The sequence below is a fragment of the Ctenopharyngodon idella genome, chromosome 22 (assembly GCF_019924925.1).
Source record: "Ctenopharyngodon idella isolate HZGC_01 chromosome 22, HZGC01, whole genome shotgun sequence".
Classification (NCBI taxonomy): Eukaryota; Metazoa; Chordata; class Actinopteri; order Cypriniformes; family Xenocyprididae; genus Ctenopharyngodon; species Ctenopharyngodon idella.
This window is the reverse complement of record NC_067241.1, coordinates 3,280,504-3,303,047: the sequence shown is the minus strand read 5'-3', so window position 1 is coordinate 3,303,047 and position 22,544 is coordinate 3,280,504. Positions and strand designations below refer to the sequence as shown.

Here is a 22,544-nt window from a genome sequence, read left to right as displayed (position 1 = left end):
ACAGGTAAATACAATTTAGCCTATTATCTGTAAAAATGATGGAAATCACTTTAGAAATAGTATCACGCAATGCTGAAGTTCATGAACATTTTTTATTAAGGCAACGTATATTATAATACAGATATATATCATTATTTTACCCGTCCGTTATTGCTGTGGAAAGAATCGCGCTTTTTCATGGCCTGTTGAAAGTACCTTGTTGATGCTTTTGCACTTTTAAATGTCCTTTTAATGTTCGTTGGTTGAAGGGTGAGTAGAATAATGTTATCTCATTGTACCCAGTTTAAAAAAAAAAAAAAAAACTTTTATTGCGTTCATTAAACTGACTGTTCACAGCTTAAGTTACACCCATAATTCGCGCAAAGCGTCATGGGGCGTAGGAATAAGGTGGATTGGTCATGCTTAATGTCAATGAATGGATACAAACACAGTAGTTTATACTTAAAGGATATAGGCTACAACTATACGCCGTTTTTATAAAAAAAAAAAAAAAAAAAAAAAAAATGAATTAATGTGTGTTGTAAAGTGTTTCTCATTTGACTATATGGTAGTATTATTTCCTCCACGTTCCAAATAATAGCCTACTTACCGACACAGAGTTTGAGAAGATTTAATGTTAATGGATACAAACACTTTAGTTAATTGTTTACTTCAACGATACTACAACTATACAAGTTTTTTTTGTATTAAAATTGTTCAAACATATATTAATAAATGTGTAACATGTAAAGTGTTTCCCATTTGACTGTATATGTGATCGTATTATTTCCTTCATGTTCAAATTGTTACAAATAATACTTAGATTATGTAACTTAGGCTATTTAATGTTAAATAAAAACAACCATTTAAAAAAAAAAGAAAAAAGCCTTGAACAAGTGAAACGTGTGTTTCTCTGTATGAAAACAAATAGGATATTTAAAAAACATTTCTAAAATAATAGGTTTAAAACATATTTAAACTACTCATAATAAAATAAAAACAAGCAAACAACAAATAATCATCTTAAAACACTTAAAAATTATAAGCCCATATCATGGCATTTCTGCAGAAAAACCTGTCGTTTCATCCCTGAAAATGAAACGAATAAGTCTTATTAATTAATATTTATTTAATATTAACACAATAAATATCTTTGACAAATGCAATATATATATATATATATATATATATATATATATATATATAAATATAAATTATATATATAAATATATAAATATAAATTTGTTCACCACATCATGACAGAAATATATACACCTTCTGTTGTTAAATGTCTCATTGGCTTAAATGCATGTTTCACTTGTTCAAGTATTTGCAATGATTAAATACATGTAGGCCTATATTTTAACATTAAATGCCCATACCTCCGTGTCTTTATACTATTTGTCACAAGTTCACAAAATGAACTTTCATACGGAAATATCACATCCAGTCAAGGGAGACATTTTACTATCCACCTTATTCCTACGCCCCATGACGCTTTGCGCGAATTATGGGATTAATTTCGTTAAGTTGTAAACAGTCAGTGAAAGACTCGCTCTATGAACGCAATAATAGGCCTTAAACTGGGTACAATGAGATGACATTATTCTACTCACCCTTCAACCAACAAACATTAAAAGGACATTTAAAAGTGTAAAAGCATCAACAAGGTAGGCCTACTTTCAACAGGCCATGAAAAAGCGCGATTCTTCCCACAGCAATAACGGACGGGTTAAATATAACTAGTGATATATATCTGTATTATATAATATACGTTGCCTTAATAAAAAATGTTCATAAACTTCAGCATTGCGTGATACTATTTCAAAGTTATTTCTATCATTTTTACAGATAATAAATTGTATTTACCTGTGAAAGAGACGTGAGGCTTTGAGGAGAAAAACGAGAGATTCTTCGTGCATTCCAGTGAATTATTAATGGGATATATCATAAATTATATCGGGAGAACAGACCACAAATGTGCAGTATATGTTGTCCTTTTTCATACTGTTACAGCGGTATGCAAAGGGACAAAAGAAAATAATCACGAGGATAGAAAGCAGCGGCTGAAATGAGCTTTTGCCATAGAAATTCTTGTTATAACATGTTACGTTAAAATACCAAGCGTTACGTTATTCTCATGATGTCTGAAAATAAAACATGAAAGAAAAATTGACAGCTCATTCAGTCAAACTGACGGATAAGCTTTATTTGTAGGGCAACCTTACTCGTTTCAGCCCTTTTGAATGGAAGTTCCCCAAACCGGAAGTGCAACCCATAATTCGAAACGCAGTAGGCTAGTCAGGAATAAGGTTAATATGGTTACACATTTATTAATATATTTTCAAAATTATATGGTTAAAAGTATTTGTTCACAGTTTATACAAATTAGTTCATGCCTTATGGACTAACAAAACATAGTTTGCATTATCCATTAACATGGTAATTAAAAATCCTCATTGTACATCATGATATCTTATGCATATTATGTGAACAGAAAAGTGACTTTATTTAAAAGTATTTTTGTTAAATATTGTAGACATCGATCTGATCAAAATCCATGTAAAAACAACTTATATTTAACAAAAGAAAATGACATGTATGGGTAAATATGACTGTTTAAGCCCCGCCCCTCACTTCCTTTCTGTGGCTGCGGTTCTGAAACTGCTGGTGCTGCGGGTCTGCAGCTGGATATGCCTCCCTTGTTAGAATGTCCGACTCTCATGCCAGTGGACCCGAGTTCGAATCCCGCTTAGAGTGGGTGGTTCAAACAGGAGGGGTTACATTGGTGCCGTGACCCGGATGGGAGTGAGGTTTAGGGGGTTGAGGGTAATGGACGAAGGCTGGTAAGAGCTGTGCGTGTAAACCTCACTCCCCTGATCTCAATAGGTGCTCTAGAGACTGCGGTCTTTAGCCTCCTTGTTAGAGTGCCCGACTCTCATGCTGGCGGACCCGTATATATATATATATTGTTATATATTTTAATAATATTTTTAATAATTAAATCAAAAACAATGTTATTATCTATAGTATTTCATCAAATAATATAAATAATAACAATACTACTACTACTACTAACAATAATAATAATAATAATACAGCTTTACAAACAAGTGGGAGAATATGATGATTATTATTAGTGACAATAGTATTAATAATAACGTTGTTATTACAAAAATGCTATTATTAATACTATTTTGTCAGTAATAATAAGAATAATTTCCCCCCTACTTGTTTGTAAAGCTGTATTATTATTATTATTATTACAATAATAATAATATTCATCATAATAATAGTAGTAGTAGTAGTAATAATAATAATGCTTTACAAACAAGTGGGAATGATGATTGTCAGCTCTCTGAGCTAAATATACAGAAATATTGAAGTGTACTCTCTCTCTCTCCTACACAACCTATACAACAAGGCCTACATCATTTAAAATAAATAAATATCTCTTTAAAACACTCAAGTTTCAAACAACATGAGGCCTGTTAACCTTCAAACTTCAAACTAACCTTCCAACTGTTTCAAACCTTCCAACAAGGCCTGATCATGACAAAACTAAATAAATTGTAGATCTGAACACAATGCAGTCTCAGGCTGCTAGCATGAGTAGAGATATGGAATGGTAAGCATGGTGACCGGTCATTCCGGTCAGAGACTAACCAGTCACACATGTTATCACAGGTCACCTCAAGAGAGTTGTGTTGATATGGACATTAGCTATCTCCATTCTCTTCACCATAACAATGGCAGCGGCCTTTTAGGGAGCGCTTTCAAGACTGTTCTCCACTTATCTCTGAGGGTAAAAATAAACACAGTGAGTGAGACGTATGACCCCCACAAAGACCCCCAGCTCCAATGATATAAGTATCAAGAGGAGAGCCAGAGCTTGCCTCTCGGACATTAAGACAGCCATTCTCTCTACATCTCAGCTGTACACCAGGTAAGAGGGTTATATGTTGTATATTATTTATGTATTATGTACAGAAAAATTAACAGTATGAATAAATAAGAATGAAAAAGACTGGATTTTTTGATTATGTAGAAAAACAAAATTGTGTTTTTTGGTTCACTTCTGAATTTATGTAATTAATATTGACTTTTCATTAAAATATTATAATATATATTTTTTTACATTTGTTTATTTTTACTACAGAGTAAAAATGTCAGACAACGAAGAAGTGGAAGAGTACGAGTAAGTGTACCATTTCATCGCTCAATTATCATCCATCCATCAGTGACAAATATGTCTCTTACAATATTTCTTTTCAGTGATATTACAGTGTCCAAATAAGAATACTGTGCATTAACTGTATACTACAGTCACAAGTGCTATAGGGTATTTTAATACCATCCACTTGTGACTCATCTGATAAGTATACTTAATCTGAGAATTCAGGCAGCTGTTGGGAAGTACTTGAGGTATGAGAACAATGGAAATAACAGCACTATTCTGTCTCGTTCTCTAGGGAGCTGGAGGGTAAGTCTTGATTTTCATAACATAACTTTCATCTTTACACCATAAACAAGAAAATACTGTTTTTGCTTTCAAAAAGGTCAGAAATATTGGCCTTGCAGCAGTAACACTTTAATTTATGGTCTTTTATCTAGTTGCTTTTTAGCTTGCATATTACTAGGATGTTGGCTGTTTATTAGTACTTATTAAGCACATATTAATGCCTTATTCTACATGACCTTATTCTACATTCCTAATCCTACCCAATACCTAAACTTAACAACTACATTATTTCCTATTAATAAGCAGTAAATTGGGAAAAGTCAAAATTAATAGTGAATATGTGTTCCCCATACTAAAGTGTTACCCTTGCGGCTAGAGAGTTTTAGAAAAGTGAAGTAACCACCTATATATGGTGGTTTATGTAAAAGATCCAATAACATTTCAACAGGGTAGTTAAAATATTGCCATTACACTGAAATTTGAATTGGGAGACAACAGTAAAACCTTCAAAACACACCAGCTAATCAGGTTTTGCATGTGTTACTCCTAAAGACTCTGGCATTTTAAAACAAAAATCATAAATACTTGGATGAAGTTTGGACATGTAAGCATGATTACAAGATATAGTGAGCTGTCATGTAGATTTATGACTGTGAAAGCTAAGCTTTTCTTATCAGTTACAGCAGTTTTGTTCACACTCTGCTTGTCAGCTTTCGACAAAACACACCCAAAAATGACAATGATATGGAATAAGTAGAGCAGAAACTTCTGAAGGATCTGCATTATTGTCTTTCAGTGCAACTTGTGAACAGATCTCTTAGCTTCCATCTTTGTGATGTCTTTTTGTTTGCTGACCTAACCTGCATGGTGTGGCTTAGAGGTGCAAGAGGAGGAGCAGGAGGAGGAGGAGCAGGAGGAGGTGCAGCATGAGGAAGGTAGTGAATGCTTATCTGCCAAAGGCCATTTACTAACACTAAAAAAGTACTATGGTAACATGGTAATACCATATTTTTACCTGCCTTAAACACCTAATTTGTAGTCCTGCCATTATTTCTGTGATTTAGCTGCATCACCATGTAACATATTTGCATAATGCCGTCTGCTGGCTACTTTGACTCAAACAAATGTAGTTCCCTTTCAATACAGTTCACTCGCATTGTGTCAGGGAAATATAGGGAAAACTCGATTTTCTCTGAATCCCGAAGCCTGATGCCATCAGACAAATGCCATTTCAGCCCAAAAGGGTGGGGTTGACTGCCTATATAAGTCATGCAGAAATGCCATATCGTCAGAATACTTCTCCTTCAGTGCGAAGATCATCTTGCTATTCCGAAGAAGACTGAAGCCTCTACTCGCTCTTCTCGCCATTGAGCGAGCCTTGCAGCAGAACAACGACACTTCAGCAAGCAAGCTGATTCAGCGATCTCCCCTGTGGCCATCCGGCGACTGCTAAAAGTACAAATTTAAGAGCAAATTTCAGGGCAAATTTTCCAGCCACATTGTTGCAAATGTCAGGCCGAGAATGTGGCTAGTGCAGGGCTCACCTGCCCACTTAAGACAAGCACCCAGAGTGGGTCTCCTGCCTGGGTACTATGGACTCCAGCTGCCTGCACTGCGAGATGCTGAGCCTCGCAACGCTGCAAACTCAGATCGCGCTCTCTAGCAAACCGCTCAAGCCTGCTCATCTCCTTCCCCTCTCAAGCCGAGTCCAAAGAGAAAGTGGAGCCGTCAGGCTGAGCAGCCAGGTGAAAGCAAGCCTACGTCGCCCCAGTGCCCGCGTGCTTCGCTCTCCCCTCAACATGGCGAATCCCCTGTACTCTTCACCCACAAAGATCAATGAACATCATCTGCCATGGTCTCGTTTGGTGAGTCTGAAAACGAATTAGACTCTATGTCTCTGGCCGCCTCTGAGTGCGAAGAATGGACGAAGTCCGGCAATGACTCCGGCCCTCTGCCACCTAAACAGACTGATGACACGCAACCTGACCCAGAGATGTTTAAAGAGCTGCGCAGCGCAACAAACTTGGCCCTGCACGCTACTAAAGCCATCGCCCACACCATGGCCAGCCTAGTGGTGCTTGAGCACTTACTCTCGAGGAGGTTAAGGATGCTGACTGTGGTGGATGGCTTTGCTACATCATGGCCCAGAAGTCATCGCAGGCAATGCGTAACTTCTTGCCAAAAAGAGTCAGCTCCTCCACTGCCTCCAGTCACTCCAAGATAGCCCAGTCGACTCAGCAGTGACCCAGGCCAGCCCAGCCGAAAAGTGGAGCCTGAAGGCAAGCTATGCCTCTGCCTGGCCAAAAGCTACCCATTTATGAAGTGTCAAGAGCCTCGCCCCAAGCTAGAGCTGGATCCCCTGCAGCCGAAGCAGTCCTGATGACTCAGGATGGAGGAGGAAAGGGTTAAGTCCCGGCGAGGCCGGACCACCCTCAAAGGGTCAACTTGGCAAGACCTCGCTGCTCCCCAGCCAACGAATTTCATTCCTGGGGGCGGTCTTCGACTCAGCTTAAATGCAGGCTTGGCTCTCACAGGAGCGCACCTTAAAGGGGTGGTTCAGAGTTTTTTTTTTCTAGGCTTGATTGTGTTTATGGTGCGCAATTTAAAAAAACGCCGTATTTTTCATATATTTCACCTTTATTCTACACTGATGTTTCCCTTGTCATTTGAACGGCTTGTTTGACTTCCTGCTTCTATGATACCCCTCTCTCCGAAATACGCAATGTGCTCAGATTGGTTAGCTGGCCCAGTGCATTGTGATTTGCTGAAGCGTCTGGAAACGCCAAGCCCCTTACCATTAGTTGTTACATGTGCTTCAGTGGAAATGTAAATAATGGCGTCTATATTGCCGTTTCAAATTGAGCCTGAATCAGACCCAGATGAAGAGGGTGCAGACCCAGATGCAATCGCGGCTTTTAAAGGACGTTTATGAATGGTATTTCATTTTGTACTTGTGTCAAAGTGTTTAGATATGCTGTCACTAAATATTACTGCTGTTTGTTAGCTTTCAATATATGGTTTAATCCTGATTAAAGCTTTACTGTAGCTGAATACATGACTCAGTAGTAGCATGTTTGTAAAGGTATTGTTTAATTTATAGCATGAACAACTGTTTGTCTATTAACATAGAAGTTTGTTGGTGTTTGTTGGCGTTTGTTGGAGAAGAATGCAATAGAATTTAGCTAACTGGCTAACGCAGCAAAAACGCGTTGGTCTTTGTTAACCCAAAAATAGCAACATAATACATTTAAAAGACATGTACAAGCAATAAAACGTACTTACAGTTAGGGGCCCATAAATAACAGTTTCTGCTTTTAAAGTGGGAACTGTTTCATCCTTCAGTAGTAGCCTTTGTGCAAATCCAGCATTGAACTAGTGCAGATTCTGGAAGCTGTCTTCCACGCCGCATCCAGTGTAGACAATATCACTGAATATAATGGGTTTCCTTTATCTTTTGTTCGCGCCGCATGTGTCCGGTTTACACAACTCTTCAGCTTCCGTTATGCCGCGTGACATGGCCTCGCCCACTTTGTTGTGTGTTCATGTGGGCAGGGTTTATGATGTCACCAACCCAGGAAGAAGCTTGTTGTAGTCCAAACCGGTCGTTTTTGTAGGCATTAAACTGCTATAACTTTAAAAGACAATATCTCTATTTGCATTGAACTTTCAGTGCTGTAACTTTGCAGATACTGTTTATGCTCAAGCAGCAACATTACACACTAACTAAAGTTAAGAAAGTGAAATCGCAATGAACCACCCCTTTAAAAATCAGGAGCATGGCAGCCTCGTTTAAAGTGGGGTCTCTTCACCCCTTCAAGTGGTTTCAGAAGCTGCTGGGACTCATGGCGGCAGCTTCCTCAGTCATTCTGCTGGGCCTGCTTCACATGCAACCACTCAAGCTCTGGTTGAAGGCCCATGTCCCACCTCGTGCATGACGCATGGGCCGACACACTCTCAAGGTGACCCATGGGTGCATCAAATCCTTGGTCCCTTGGAAATCACCCCACTTTTACCAGGACGGGGTAACTGGGCTCAGTTTACAGGAGAAAAATGATTGTGACAGATGCCTCCAAGATGGGCTGGGGCGCTCTGTGTGTTTGTCAGAATAGCCTTCAGCTCATGGGCGACCCCTATGTTGAGTTGCCACATCAACTGCCTAGAAATGATGTCGGTGATTCTGGCTGGAACTCAGGGGTCATCATGTACTGGTCCGCTTGGACAACAGGACGGTGGTTGCCTTTATAAACCATCAAGGAGGTCTCAGGTCTCAACCTCTGCAAAGACTGGTGAACTGTCTTCTCCTATCAGCACAGAGGAACCTCAGTGAGGGCAGTTCATGTGCCGGGCTCCTCAAATGTAGGAGCAGACATGTTGTCACACAGCAGACTGCCCCCGGGGCAATGGAGACTCCACCCCCAGGCGGTCAACATGATATGGTGCACCTTTGGTCAGGCGGATGTGGATCTCTGCAACGGAACAGAACTCCCACTGCCAGATTTACTTCTCAAAGGAAATGGACGCACTGGCCCAGAAATGACCTTTATGCCTTCCCTCCTGTAGCCCTGCTTCCACAGGTCATCAGTCGAATCCGGGAAGAAGCATGTTGAATTCTCTTGTTGCCACCACATTGGCAGAACCAGCCTTTGTTCCTAGAATTGGAATCACGCCCGGTGGCTGGCCAATCAATTGGGAAAGATGACTAGGTCAGTAAGTTTCTCAGGGTGGCTAGGAGGTTGAATCCTCCCCGTCCGTGCTTGGTCCCATCATGGGACCTCTCCACAGTCCTTAGCGCACTTCAGGACCCTCCCTTTGAGCCGCTTGAGACAACTGACCTTCAGTCCCTCTCGCTTAAGACCGCCCTCTTGCTGGCTTTAGCGTCAGTCAAGCGAGTTGGAGAACTGCAGGCTCTATTTGTGGAAACTTCCTGCCTTGAGTTCAATCCTAATGACTGTAAAGTGGTCCTCATGCCGAGAAAAGGTTACATGCTGAAAGTGCTTTCCACCCTGTACAGAATGCAGGTGATATCGCTGTTAGCTCTTCCGCTTGCGGAGAACGAACAGGCATCTCATCCACTCTGTCCCATCAGGGCCCTTAGAGTGTAAACTGAGCACTCTAGCCGATTTCGGCAATCAGAGCAGCTGTTTGTCAGCTTCGGAGGCCGCACTAAAGGACTGCCGGTTTCCAAGCAAAGGATTTCCAGATGGACTGTGGATGCAATAGCGCTGGCTTATAAGTCCATTGAATTGTTGTGCCCCCTAGGGGTTAGGGCCTAGAGGTATGGCCTCCTCTTGGGCGTGGTCCAGTGGAATCTCTATCGCAGATATCTGTGTGGTGACAAGCTGGTCCTCACCGACCACTTTCATCAGATTTTGCAACCTAGACATCCTTGCTCTTCAAGCACAGGTGTTGTCAGTCCAAATGCTTGTGTACTATGTAGCCAGGCTCCGAAAGCAGTCTGAACCTCTCCTTTTGCAGCTGATCATGGGGCCCTCAAATGAGTGGCCCTAAGCTGTCGGCTCGCAGAGCAGCTTCCGTTCTATGCTTGTAGCATGGCACAATTGGATTAAGTTCCCCATAAGTGTCAGCGAACTGACGCAATGCTGGTGAACCCTATCGAAAGGGAACGTTTATTTTAACGTTTAACCCTGGTTCCATGAAAGAAAGAAAGAAAGAAAGAAATAATCTCCTTTTTACTGCTTAGGCAGCCATGTTTTATTGAAAGCCCATTTTGCCAGCACTGAAGTTCCCCTTTAATATCTATCTATTTTGGGTCCTAATTAGGAGACAACGAACGCATGACACTTTGTGCTGTGATGCTTATTATATTTATCAAGCAGAAAGAAGCAGTAAGGCATCTGTGGTTGAGAGTCAAAAGCAAGGACTGCTGGGACGACATTGTCCTGCAGCACTTCACAGACAATAAGTGGAATGAGAATTTTAGAATGACACGACAACAATGACAGCTTGTTCCATGCGTCATATGTCATTGTGCCATTTCTACATCATTGCATATGCACAGACATTTCCAGTTTCGGTTCACATGCATATCGAAGGATTAGAAAAGGTTTAAACCACCCCTTACAATTTGGCCAATTTATTCCAATTGACGTGGTTACATGTGACTTTTTTTATACAGTTGGTTTATTAGGGTCCATGCAAAAGGAGCTAATGACTCACTGATAAAGTAACAATGTAAAATTAACAATGTAACCTACAGAAAGCTCGGTCAATCAGATTTGAGGACCAGGTTTAACTGTTGTATAAATCAAAGTATGGTATTACCATCTATACTACAAAACTTTTTAAGTGTCTGACTTCAGACATGCCGACACATTTATATCATAGACAACAGTTGTGTGACTGGTAGAGAGGTGTGTCTTGCTGTAAGTGTGAACCATCTGAGTGATTTGTGGTATGCTTTAATCTAACTAGCCTGCCACCAGTACCCATCATGCCCAGGCTGGTATACGGCTTTTTTGCCCTCAGGAACTAACTCACTCGATCTTCCACAACAGAATATGAGTTCACCACGCACTCTCTCTTACACACATACTTCAATTAGATTTTAATTTTCACACTCTCAAATGGACAGAATGACTAACTTCAAAGGAATCTTTATGTAAATTGATACCTAATGAACCGAAACAATTGAATCGTGATTGACAGTAATGCGAGCTAAATAAACCCGTCCTGCAACTTTCTCCATATTCAGAGGATCAAGAGGGGGAAGCGAAAGCAGAAGGTGAGGAAGAGACCACTCAAGAACATGGTGAGTCCTGTTGGTGAACCCCTCAGTTTGACCTCAAACCCCTCCAGGCCTCCATCAAACAATCAGAAAATTTGTGAATACTGGAAACTTTGCCAGACAATGTAAAAATGTACAGTAAGTCGGCAGCAGAGATTTTAATGCCATGTCAGCAGCATTTTCATGGCAAGAGCTGTGTTGTACATTTCCTACAAGTTAAACAAGATTTGCATAAATACAATAAAAAAAATAAAAAAAATACACAAGATGTTGTACATATGATAAAAATTCTTTGGTAAGATTTTATCAAGTCTACTAAATAAAAATGTCTGACAATGTAATAAAAGTTGCTAAAAATCTTTTCAATCATGAACAGTTCTTAGCATTATACTGTTGAAGTTATTGAACGTCATCAGAAATAGCTCTAAAAATTATTGCATATTTTCTTGGATGGACTGGAAAAAAAATACTTACATAACACTCTTAACACCAAAATTTGGCTCACCAAAAATAATATTTTTTATTAAACCAATTTTTGTATTATTTTGGTTTTTATGCACAAAATTTTTATTAATCCAGATAAAATAGTAAATAGTTGAGAAGTTGATTATGTAGGATGGACCATCATAGTACAGCTTGGCTAAAGTCAGGGATAAATGTCATAATCATAATCATAAACACAATAAATTTAGGCCACTGAGTTTTGTATTGAGTTGGAAAGTATATTTATAATAAAAATAAAATCCATCTTCCTTCCATGTAGTAACACTAAGGGTTAAACCAGAAGCAGATGATATAAGCAACATTGATATAAGCTATTGGAATTTGCTCTTTGTTTTCATCTTCAGTCCTATAATCTGCTAAATGAAACTGAAACGCCCAGCTGCAGAAATACCTTCTAGATTGCACAGGCAGAAAGAGAAAGTTGGACAGATTTTTGACAGATAGCACTAGATTAAATCTGTAGGCAAGAACCATGTTGAAGTTTTATCCAAGCGTTGCCATTTTAGGTTTATCAATTGCACCGATAAAGACCAATGCACTGATAAAGACCAAAACCAAATAAACCAAAAAATAGAACCAAATACCAAACAAACAGAATAATACAGGACCAAAAAGCAATAAATAGAGCCAAATGGATTTTAAACATTTACAAATAAAACATCATTCAAAAGTACAAAGCCTCATCAAAAGTGGCCTGGAATTTTGTAGTAATTGTTTAATAGGCTCATTGGTGCTCATTGTCTAATTCAGAAAAGACCTTCTGAGAAAATGAATTAAGTGAGAAAATGAGAAAATGTCATAATTTATTCACTGTTATATTGTTCCATTCATGTGGGACTAAAGAACATAAAACATATTTAGAAAAAGTCATTTAATTTTATTTACTGATCCATCAAGTGACATGCATTTAACTGAACAATTAATACACAATAAATCTGAAAAAATTCTGCTCCATGTATATAGTTGAAGTGAAGTGCGGTAATTTTTCCCATTATTCTTCTGTTACCGGTTTCTACCTCTATGTTCTCTGTGGGAGTGTCAGTGATGCTGATAACCTCCATTTCTATCTTTCTTTCAGATGGGGAAGAAGAGACAGAAGACGGAGGAGGTATTTGGTTTTTACAGCTCTCCAGTAATTGTTTGCGACATGTAGCAGCCTGTATTATGACACACACACCCTTCTGAATAAATTTGTCTTCAAAGCATTAGATCATATCAAATCCTTTTATGAAAATATGCATTACAGAAAGAAAACAGATGGCTGTTTTGTTTATAATCTAGTTTATGTGCATGCTAAATTAATGACACATTCTTAAACATCTGTACCCATATGCTATTGTGTAATAACTGGTACTGGTGAGAACACGTAGGGGAACTTTATACAAATTTGGTTTAAGTTACTTATAATGGCTCCACCCCAAATATTGAGAATAAAGTTATAGTTTTAGAAGTAAAAAATCCCTCATATCACTTTGAATGACTTCTGATTGTTTGTATGTTTGATTTTTCAGAAGAGGCTAAACCCAAATTCCTAAAGTAAGTTGATTTGTTATATTTCTAAAGATCAAGATCAATAGAATATGATTTAATTTCATACAGAATTTTGAAAGCCCATCATTATGTTTTTCAGACCTTTCATGTTGCCGAACCTGGTGCCCCCAAAGATTCCAGATGGAGAAAGAGTTGATTTTGATGTGAGTAAAATTCACAGGAGGCTTACTGAGACTAAACTATTTTGGTTATGATGGGTCATTTGGGTCAAGATTGCCATTTGTCTTTTAACATCCATACCCTCACTTCAGTTTTGCTATCCAAAGCTTATTTGTCATATTACTTTGCAAGTGAATTTGATTAGTTTTTATGCTCGCATGAGGTGGTTTTTCAGGCAATTCGAAAAAGGAATATTTCGCAAAACTGCAATGGAAACAGTTTTTTCACATGTACAGGTTACTTGCCATATGTATAAAGTTGATAATTCTTTAAAGATGGCGCGGTATGTTTGGACAGAAGACGAGACTCATAAAAGACAAAAATATTACAGGACTACTGGATTCTAAACAACAAAGAAATGCCAAGATTTATCAAGACCTCAAAGATATGAGAGAGAAACACCTCATACATGGCCGCTCCAAAGTATAAGGGGCTTTCCTTGCCATTAATGCTTGGATAACATGCCTACGTGTCCTTCTATTAAAAACAATGGCTGCAATATACTTAAACTTACTAACATCCGTTGCCATTATTTTTGGAATGACTTATCACGAAAGGAAAAAATTACATTTTAGTTGCATAACATCAGTTAATGGAAATGCTGTCATTTAACAATAATTTTCTATTGACATTGAAAATAGCGCAAAAGTTTAGTGCAAATCTGTAATGGAAACTTGGCTATTGTCATCCTGGAATATGGTCATGATGTGTCTTCCTACATGTTTGATTAAGAAATACTGAAAGAAAGCTACACACCAAAAAGTTGGTGGTGGCATCATTTTTTTTTTTCTTTTTGACCAATAAAACAACATCTAAACCTCTGTTAATTCTCAATAAGGACTTCTGTAGACATGTGAAAAAGTCAATCTGGTTAGTAATAAGTGAAGCTGGTAATGCTGTTTGTGGAGTTGTTTAATCAGATCTTGAGAGATTTAATGTCTTTTATCTTCAGTTGATTTCATCTAAGGCTGTGGGTGAAGTCAGTTGTAGTTCTTGTGTTTCTCTTTTCTTCAGTGATTCTGCTTGTTAACAGCAGGTGTTCATCACTAATGCTCAATCATCACTTAATAAATCGCTTAATTATCTCATTAAATTTAACTCTGCTTCAGTGTTACTTTAACACTATATAGAGAGGGACCAAATGTACTCTGAACAGAGTTAATTTAACTCTGGGGATTTTGCTGTGTACACACTCCATCAATAAGGGTTAGAAGAACTGTTGCCAAACATATTATACTAGAAGCATAATGATCACAGCAATAAGTATCTAGTCACAGACTCTTAAGTATTTGCCTATTTAAATCCAAAAAGCAACTTCTTTTTTTTTTTTTTTTTTTTGGCCGCGCAGTGTATTATTTATATTATATTATGTATTTTAGCAGTGTTGTTCTATAAAACCAATGTTATTTGCTTTTATATACTTTATACAAATATTATTGCCACATTGTTATTATATATGTATTTTAAGTCATTTTAAAGGCTGTTTGCTTGGGTCACAAAAAGTATCCGACAATATTCATCAAAATAATCGACCGATTACTCAATTACCAAAATAATCATTAGTGGCAGCCCTACCTAGAATATTATGAAATGTTAGGTAAAGGATAAAATATAAGGTACTACATGTAAGTTTTATAATTTACTATTATAATATATTAATAATTTTCTAATTATTGTAATTTTTTTTTTTACTAACACATTTTTTAAATATCCGGGAGGTTTTTTTTGTCATTTTCTGAGGCGCTTTTGCCTATTTCAAACTATACATTTTCTTTCTTTTTGAAGTACTGAAATATCTTGACAAACAACAACATAAATCTGAATATTTGTAGAAACCAGCAAATCTACAAATGCTTCGGAATGTTTCACTGGACACAGACATTTTAGATGTCAATTACAACATCTGATTCTGATTAACGTTGTTCTATATCTGAACTTGCACATATTGTCAGGAAAACTGTCACAGATATGATCGTAAAGGTCATTTTCCCCCTCAGGATATCCACCGTAAGCGTATGGAGAAGGACCTGAACGAGCTCCAGACACTGATAGAAGCTCACTTTGAAAGCCGAAAGAAGGAGGAGGAGGAACTCATCAGCCTAAAAGACAGGATTGTGAGTAAGCAATGCTGTCCAATTGCATGGCAGCTGTTCATTATTATGTAAAGCTACTAATCACAAATGAATTACTTACAAAATACAAAAACAGAGAAATTACAAGAATGCACCCATGGAGACAAATATGTGACCCAGAGTAGTAGGTTCATTAGTGATCAGTACAAGCCTGAATGTGCCTGACTCATCAGACAAGTATCAAATCAATCAGCTCTGTCATTTTGAACAATAAACACCACCATTAGCTCTTTTTGAGTGATCTCAGTTGTGAAAGTTGTATTGTGACTGATCCCGCAGGAGAAACGGCGTTCCGAGCGAGCAGAGCAGCATAGGATCCGCAGCGAACGCGAGAAGGAACGGCAGAAGCGTGTGGAGGTCAGTAGAAAACAAACACAATGGGATGTTGACATTTCCTGTAACCTCACACTGATGGAGGCAAACTGGTATTAGCTTTGCAAATCCTTCCCTGTATTCAAATGTTCAGGAAGAAAGAGCTCGCAAGGAGGAAGAGGAAGCCAAAAAGAGGGCAGAGGATGATGCCAAGAAGAAGAAGACGCTCACCAGTCTGCACTTCGGTGGTTACATGCAGAAGGTCAGAGTTGAGACAGTATGAATTTCCCTGAGAAAAAGACATTTTTGTCTGTCTCCATGAGTTCCCAACATATTTAGTGACAGAAATGTGACAACTATATATATATATATATATATATATATATATATATATATAATTGTTTTGCAGATAGAGAGACGGAGTGGAAAGAAACAGACTGAGAGAGAGAAGAAGAAGAAGATTCTTAGCGATCGCCGCAAACCTTTGGACATTGACAGTGCCAACGACTCCGCTCTCAGGTTTGAAAAGTCATTCTACAATTACCTACAGGAGCAAATGTAGGGCCACAACAGGTCATGCATTAAAATTTCTCCACAGTTAAAGGGAAACTTCACCCAGAAATGAACATTTGGCTTCATTTACTTGTTCGTGTTTAAGTGCTCTCTGATCATCAAAGGTTTCTATTTACAGCATGTTTTTTTACAAGCACTGAGCATTGTAGCCAATCACAATCATATCTTTTGAACACATGAACGCAATGGCCTATCAGAGGTACTAGTCAGTAAGCTAGTCAGAAACCATTAACACTGCTGAGAACACACAAGGCTTTGTTTTGTTCGATGCGAGCCGCACGCTCGCAAATCCTTTCATTATAACCAACAAAGTGTAATACAATATAAAGTGTAAAAACAATATAAATAAGATATTTATTGTACAATTAAGACAGCTTTTTTTATTACCACAGGAGTTTTCACGAGAGTGCAGAACTCAGTGAGTTTGCGCTTTAGAGATTGACAGCCTTAGTGATTATAAAGGGAGGTTCTTCTCTTGCTTTCTGATTTTTACCCATTCACAATCTGATTCTGTCAGGCTGTGTTCTCGAAGGAAGACGTAGAAGAACAGGGTAATGTCAAAAAATCCAAGTTTAATCCAAACAGGCACAGGCAGATACTACACAACATAATAAGACAGATAACGGACAAGGGACAGAACTGAAACTGGAACTTATATACACACACAGGGAAATTAACTGATAACGTGCAGCTGTGAAGATGATTATTGTCCATAGAAACAAATGAATGTGCGCAGGTGAGGAGCAGGAGGGATGCTGGGAAATGGAGTGCTAGTGCTGGTGACCGTGACAGATTCAGTACAATTTTGGTTTTTCATACTGCTAAGTGTATGGCTAAGTTTCTGGATTGACAACCATATTTAAATGCTCGATTGAATCGGAAACTGCACTTATTGACAGTGATAACCAATGGACGAGACAAAACGGGACAAAATTTTTAAAACTACTTAATTCAACAGTTTTTGTTCTGGTACCGAAATTGGTACTGAGAACCATGAAATTGTACTGGTATTGGTACCGACAACCCTAGTAATAATCACAATAAACAAATTCCCCCACCTATTAATGTAGTTCAACAGATCTCTCCTCCAGTCAGATTTTTTTGCTACAGGGGTGTCAAATCCTGCTCCTGCAGGGACACTGTCCTGTAGAGTTCAGCTCCAACCCCAATTAAACACACCTCAACCAGCTAATCAAGGTCTTACTTGGCATACTAGAAACTTCCATGTGTGTTGAGGTAAGTTGGTGCTACACTCTGCCCTCCAGGACTGAGTTTGGACACCCCTGTTTTACTACTTCTTAACTTCTGGAATAGAATTCAATACAAATACAAATAGCAATCAAGCAAATTTAATGATAAGGTTAATGACATTCTCTCTATTTTTCATCAGGGAGAAAGCAAAGGAACTGTGGAGCTGGATGCGTCAACTAGAAGCAGAAAAGTTTGAGTTACAGTACCAGTTTACCAAACAGAAATATGAGGTAAGCTGAAGAATTTATCACTTGGATACAGTATCAACATGAAATAAAAACAACCCTATTCACTTTCTTAAAACATGTTTCCAGTCTCAGTGTGTATGAATCATCAGTGCATGTAATTCAAAGGAAAAAATTCCAAATCCTTTATCAAAATGTAATAACTTGGTCTTCAAAATTTTCCTTAGTGGCTGCATCACCTCCAAATGCACAAATAATTCAATCATCACGGTCTCATTATCCTGTGTTCAGTGAGATGTTTAGTGTTTTTGATTGTGCATCTCTCTACAGATCAATGTCCTGAGGAACAGAGTTAGTGACCACCAGAAAACGTGAGTTCATCTGTTTATCCAACCTGATCTCATGAGAAAACAACTATTTTTACGATTTCATATGAATTTATACAATGTGATTTGTATGAAAGTAAGCATGAATCCAGCCTGATTTCAGATTCTGAAAGTTACGTTTATATGAACCCTAAACATTGCGATCTGATTCATGTCCGTTTACATGTGCATTACATGCCCAGTAAACACAAAAGTTCCCATTTGGATATTTTTTGGGGGAACAAGATAAGAATGTTCTGGGAACGTTTTAGAGCGACGTTTAGATGAATATGTAAATATGTGCTGCGCGCTTTTTTTATTTTCAATAATAAAATAAACACACAACAAAAGTGACAGCAGTGAGAAAACAGCAGTTAAGAAAACATCTGTAAGTAAAGTCAAGTAAAATCACGTCACGAATATAGCACTTTATACTATAGATTGTTTTAAACCAAACAGCTTTATAGTATTAAACTTGAAAAACAGTGTCAGCATTGCTTTTAAATGCGTTGATATCTCACAACCAATTCATACGTATTTTACGAGGTGGCTAATTCATACAAATTCATACGATTTGTCTAAACCCCAGTGACGGGTAGATTTAAGGGAGGGGTTAGGGGTAGGTCATTCGTATGAATTCATACGTAAACTCGTAACTCGTAAAATACGTACGATTTAGCAAAAAACGTACAAATTTGGTTGTACAAATTTGTATGAATTAGCCACCTAGTAAAATACGTACAAATTGCAGTGAGATCGGGTTGTTAAATGAGAATTACACTTCAGTTTCTACTACAAAGAATCTTTCCAGTGTGTTCACGTGTTTACTCGTGGACGTCTGACCTCGATGGACTGAGTAGAGGAAATGAACCAGAGAAGATTTACACATGAAAGAATGCAGAGCCTCAGAGCCACACATACTTATATGGCAGAAGAGCTTTTAATGTAAATAAACATATGCATGTTTGTAATATGTAAAACATACGTAAGCATACACTTTATGGCACTGTGCATGTTTGCAAGGTATTTTGCAGGTTTTGAATCTGATTGAGAAAATAGATGGATTTGAGTGTTTACATGCTTGATTTTTTAGGTCTAAGCCATCCATTTCAATCTATTCTAAATTTCATTTGGATCGAGCTCAATCAGATCGATTGAGATGTTTACATGAAAAACTTTTCAGTACAGTTGAGCCATCAATCCAATTAGAAACTGATTATTTGTGTGCATGTAAACAGCTAGAGTGACGTAAACAGATTGAACAAATTCGCCACCAATCCAACAAAATGTAAAATAGTTGAGTCTCATTATTATGCAACAACTACTCCTGCATGAAGATTAATAAACTTGGCAGAAGGCTGGCGATTGTTGACCACTGAACTGGTTCTGACATTATTTTAACACATACCTGCACTATTCTCTCAGGGTTTGGTATATTCCTGTGTGTGTATTTTTTTTTTTTTTTTTTTAACCCTGCTATATGTCCTGGAGGACTTTCTTATTCAAATCAAACTCTGAGTCATCCACTCTGCCTCAGGCATGGAACACAGACACACAAGTCTTTGTGAATGCATGTCAGAGTGACAGTCCTGTCAGCTGGCAGAGCTGCTTCTGAGACAGAAAATGACTGTTGGAGCCAGAACTAAACTTGAGGGCATGGAGGCTTTGGGTTGCCTTTTGTTGCACAGCAAAGTCAGCATTTACCTGTGCATGTCTAGCACTAATCTCTCATCAACATTAGTCAGCAGAGATCTCAGCAGCTCTATCTGTTCTAATACAAAGGACGAGCTTCAGCAAGAACCAATGAGGTTCATTCTCGTGTTATGCAGCACGTTTGAGCTCCTGCAAGAACCAGTGAGGTTCATTCTCGTGTTACGCAGCACGTTTGAGCTTCAGCAAGAACCAGTGAGGTTCATTCTCATGTTACACAGCATGTTTGAGCTTCTGCCAGAATCAATGAGGTTCATTCTCGTGTTACGCAGCACGTTTGAGCTTCAGCAAGAACCGATAAGGTTAATTTTTCGTGTGTTATGCAGCACGTTTGAGCTTCCACAAGAACCAATGAGGTTCATTCTCATGTTACGCAGCACATTTGAGCTTCAGCAAGAACCAATGAGGTTCATTTTTTGTGTTATGCAGCACGTTTGAGCTTCTGAAGAACCAATGAGGTTTGTTCTCACACGTCAAGCATGTTCGGTTCAGCTTCTGTGTTTGCCTATCAATGTTTATATGTGAATAAAAGCTGAAATTCAACATGTTCATCATATAAAGTGACCAAGTCAAATTTGGACTAAACTGCTCAATTCATATGGATTAGTTTTATGATCTCTTTTAAGCATCAAAGTTGTAGTTGCATAGTCTTATTGGGTTTGGAATAACATGTGGGTGAGTAAATGATGACAGAATTTTCATTTTTGAATGAACTATCCCTTTAAGCTTACTGATGCCACAATGTTGTCAGATTAGACGCTAACAGCATGATTGTTCTGGGTTTTATGTAAATTGCACAAAAGTTTTAAACAGTGGTTTATACAATAATTAATTCTCTTACCTGTCCAAATAAGTAACTTGAGCATACTCAGGATTTTATCCATCATTGTGGATGCCGTAGCGATGTTTACGCTCCTTTTTTACACTTGCCTTTCTGTCTTCTGGCTTCAGATCTTTTTTTTTTTGGGCATACAGTTGCTAATTTTCCCATTGTCTCCTCTGATATAGCAAGATACAGTGGCGGTCAGAATTATTGGCACCCTTGGTAAATATGATCAAAGATGACTGTAAAAATAAATCTGCATTGTTTATCCTTTTGATATTTAATTCATAAAATTAGCAAAAATCTAACCTTTCATTGAAGGAAAAGAATTGAAAGTGGGGGGAAATCACATTATGAAATAAATGTTTTTCTCCAAAACACGTTGGCCACAATTATTGGCACCCCTAGAATGTTTTATGAGTAAAATATCTCTGAAATATATTCCCATTCATATTTACATTTTTTTTGCACACCAGGGTGATCATGAACATGAAATTGTCCAGCCATGACTTCTGTTCCACAGGAGTATAAACATGAGGAAACACAAAGGCCAAAAATTCCCTTAATCCTTCATCACAATGAGTAAAACCAAAGAATATAGTTCTGATGTGCAGCAGAAGATTGTTGAGCTTCACAAAATAGAAAGTGGCTATAGCTAAAGCATTGAAAATCCCCATTTCCACTATGAGGGCAATAATTAAGAAGTTCCAATCAACTTAAGATGTTACAAATCTGCCTTGAAGAGGACGTGTGTCTAAATCATCCTAATGTGCGGTGAGGAGGAAAGTTTGAGTGGCCAAAGACTCTCCAAGGATCACAGCTGGATAATTGCTGGATAATTAATAATTCTGACCACCACTGTAACTGTCCACTATCTAATTTTTTCCACAAAACATGGTTTACTGCTGCGATGTAAACTAAAGGCTGTTATTTTTTTGGCTATTTTTTTCTTCTAGGACAAAGAGAACTAAGAGAGGCCTCAGGAAGTGAATGCTGTGCTAAAAGACATACTGGACTCCTCACAAACCCATAGAAATCATGAAGAGAACGTTCAGGAGAGCTGTGTATACTACTTCACTGATTCATTTGCTTTTAGTTAGTCCTACTGAATAAACACTGGAGATTTTGTCTGTGTACAACTGAACAAAAATAATTAAAATAGTGCACCAATAGTGTTTTTGTTGTGTACAGTACTGTTCAAAAGTTTGGGGTGAAAGAATGCTTTGTTTCTTTTGACTAATTTAATGCTTGATGAATAAAATACATTTATAATGTTGCAAATTTTTTTTTTAGTTCATATAAATGCTGTTTTTTGGACTTTCTATTCATCATATAGTCCTAAAAATATCATGGTTTCCTTAAAAACATGAAGCAGTACAACTGTTTTCAACATTGATGATAATAAGAAGAAATGTTTCTTGAGCATCAAATTAGCATATTAGAATGATTTCTGAACTGTGGTGTAATTTACAGCACTAACTGATATAAATGCGCGGAGCCAAGATCAGTTGCAAATTTGTTAAAACAATGGCTGTGTTCAGAATGGAACCACTCACCACTGGAGCCACTGTCACATGAGCTTCACGTTGCATGTTATGTTAATTCGGTGTCAGTTATCTTACACATAAATAGTTTGCATTTGAAATCTCTCTTCATGTAAACACACAACATAATGAACTATGATTATTCATGCATATGCACAATAAACGTCTTCAAATGATGACATTAACATACCTAGATCTTTTCTGTTAATGGTCCTTCAGGCCTTTCTGCAGATTAAAAGGCCAATAAAT

General features: G+C 37.8%; 2 protein-coding genes across 5 annotated transcripts in view; one reads left to right on the top strand and one right to left on the bottom strand.

The window, feature by feature from the left end:
- Positions 1-11,147, bottom strand: part of nav1a (neuron navigator 1a) — a 263,139-nt gene extending 251,992 nt beyond the window's left edge. For all 3 annotated transcript variants that reach the window (XM_051880901.1, XM_051880900.1, XM_051880903.1), the window contains exon 1: positions 7,724-11,147. The gene's annotated coding sequence lies outside the window, so the exon portion shown is untranslated. The remainder of the gene's footprint in view (positions 1-7,723) is intronic.
- tnnt2a (troponin T type 2a (cardiac)) lies at positions 3,787-21,923 on the top strand. 2 transcript variants are annotated; one of them, XM_051880921.1, is made up of 15 exons: positions 3,787-3,925; positions 4,139-4,177; positions 4,452-4,462; positions 5,320-5,376; positions 11,154-11,210; positions 12,769-12,798; positions 13,202-13,226; positions 13,321-13,384; positions 15,398-15,514; positions 15,812-15,889; positions 15,999-16,106; positions 16,254-16,363; positions 17,808-17,898; positions 18,184-18,224; positions 21,708-21,923. In XM_051880921.1, exons 1-15 carry the CDS (start codon positions 3,813-3,815, stop codon positions 21,739-21,741), a joined length of 975 nt encoding a protein of 324 aa, XP_051736881.1. In that variant the 5' UTR covers positions 3,787-3,812; the 3' UTR covers positions 21,742-21,923. The 2 variants fall into 2 exon arrangements, with proteins under 2 accessions (XP_051736881.1, XP_051736883.1); XM_051880923.1 differs by lacking the exon at positions 5,320-5,376.
- Positions 21,924-22,544: the final 621 nt, after the last annotated feature.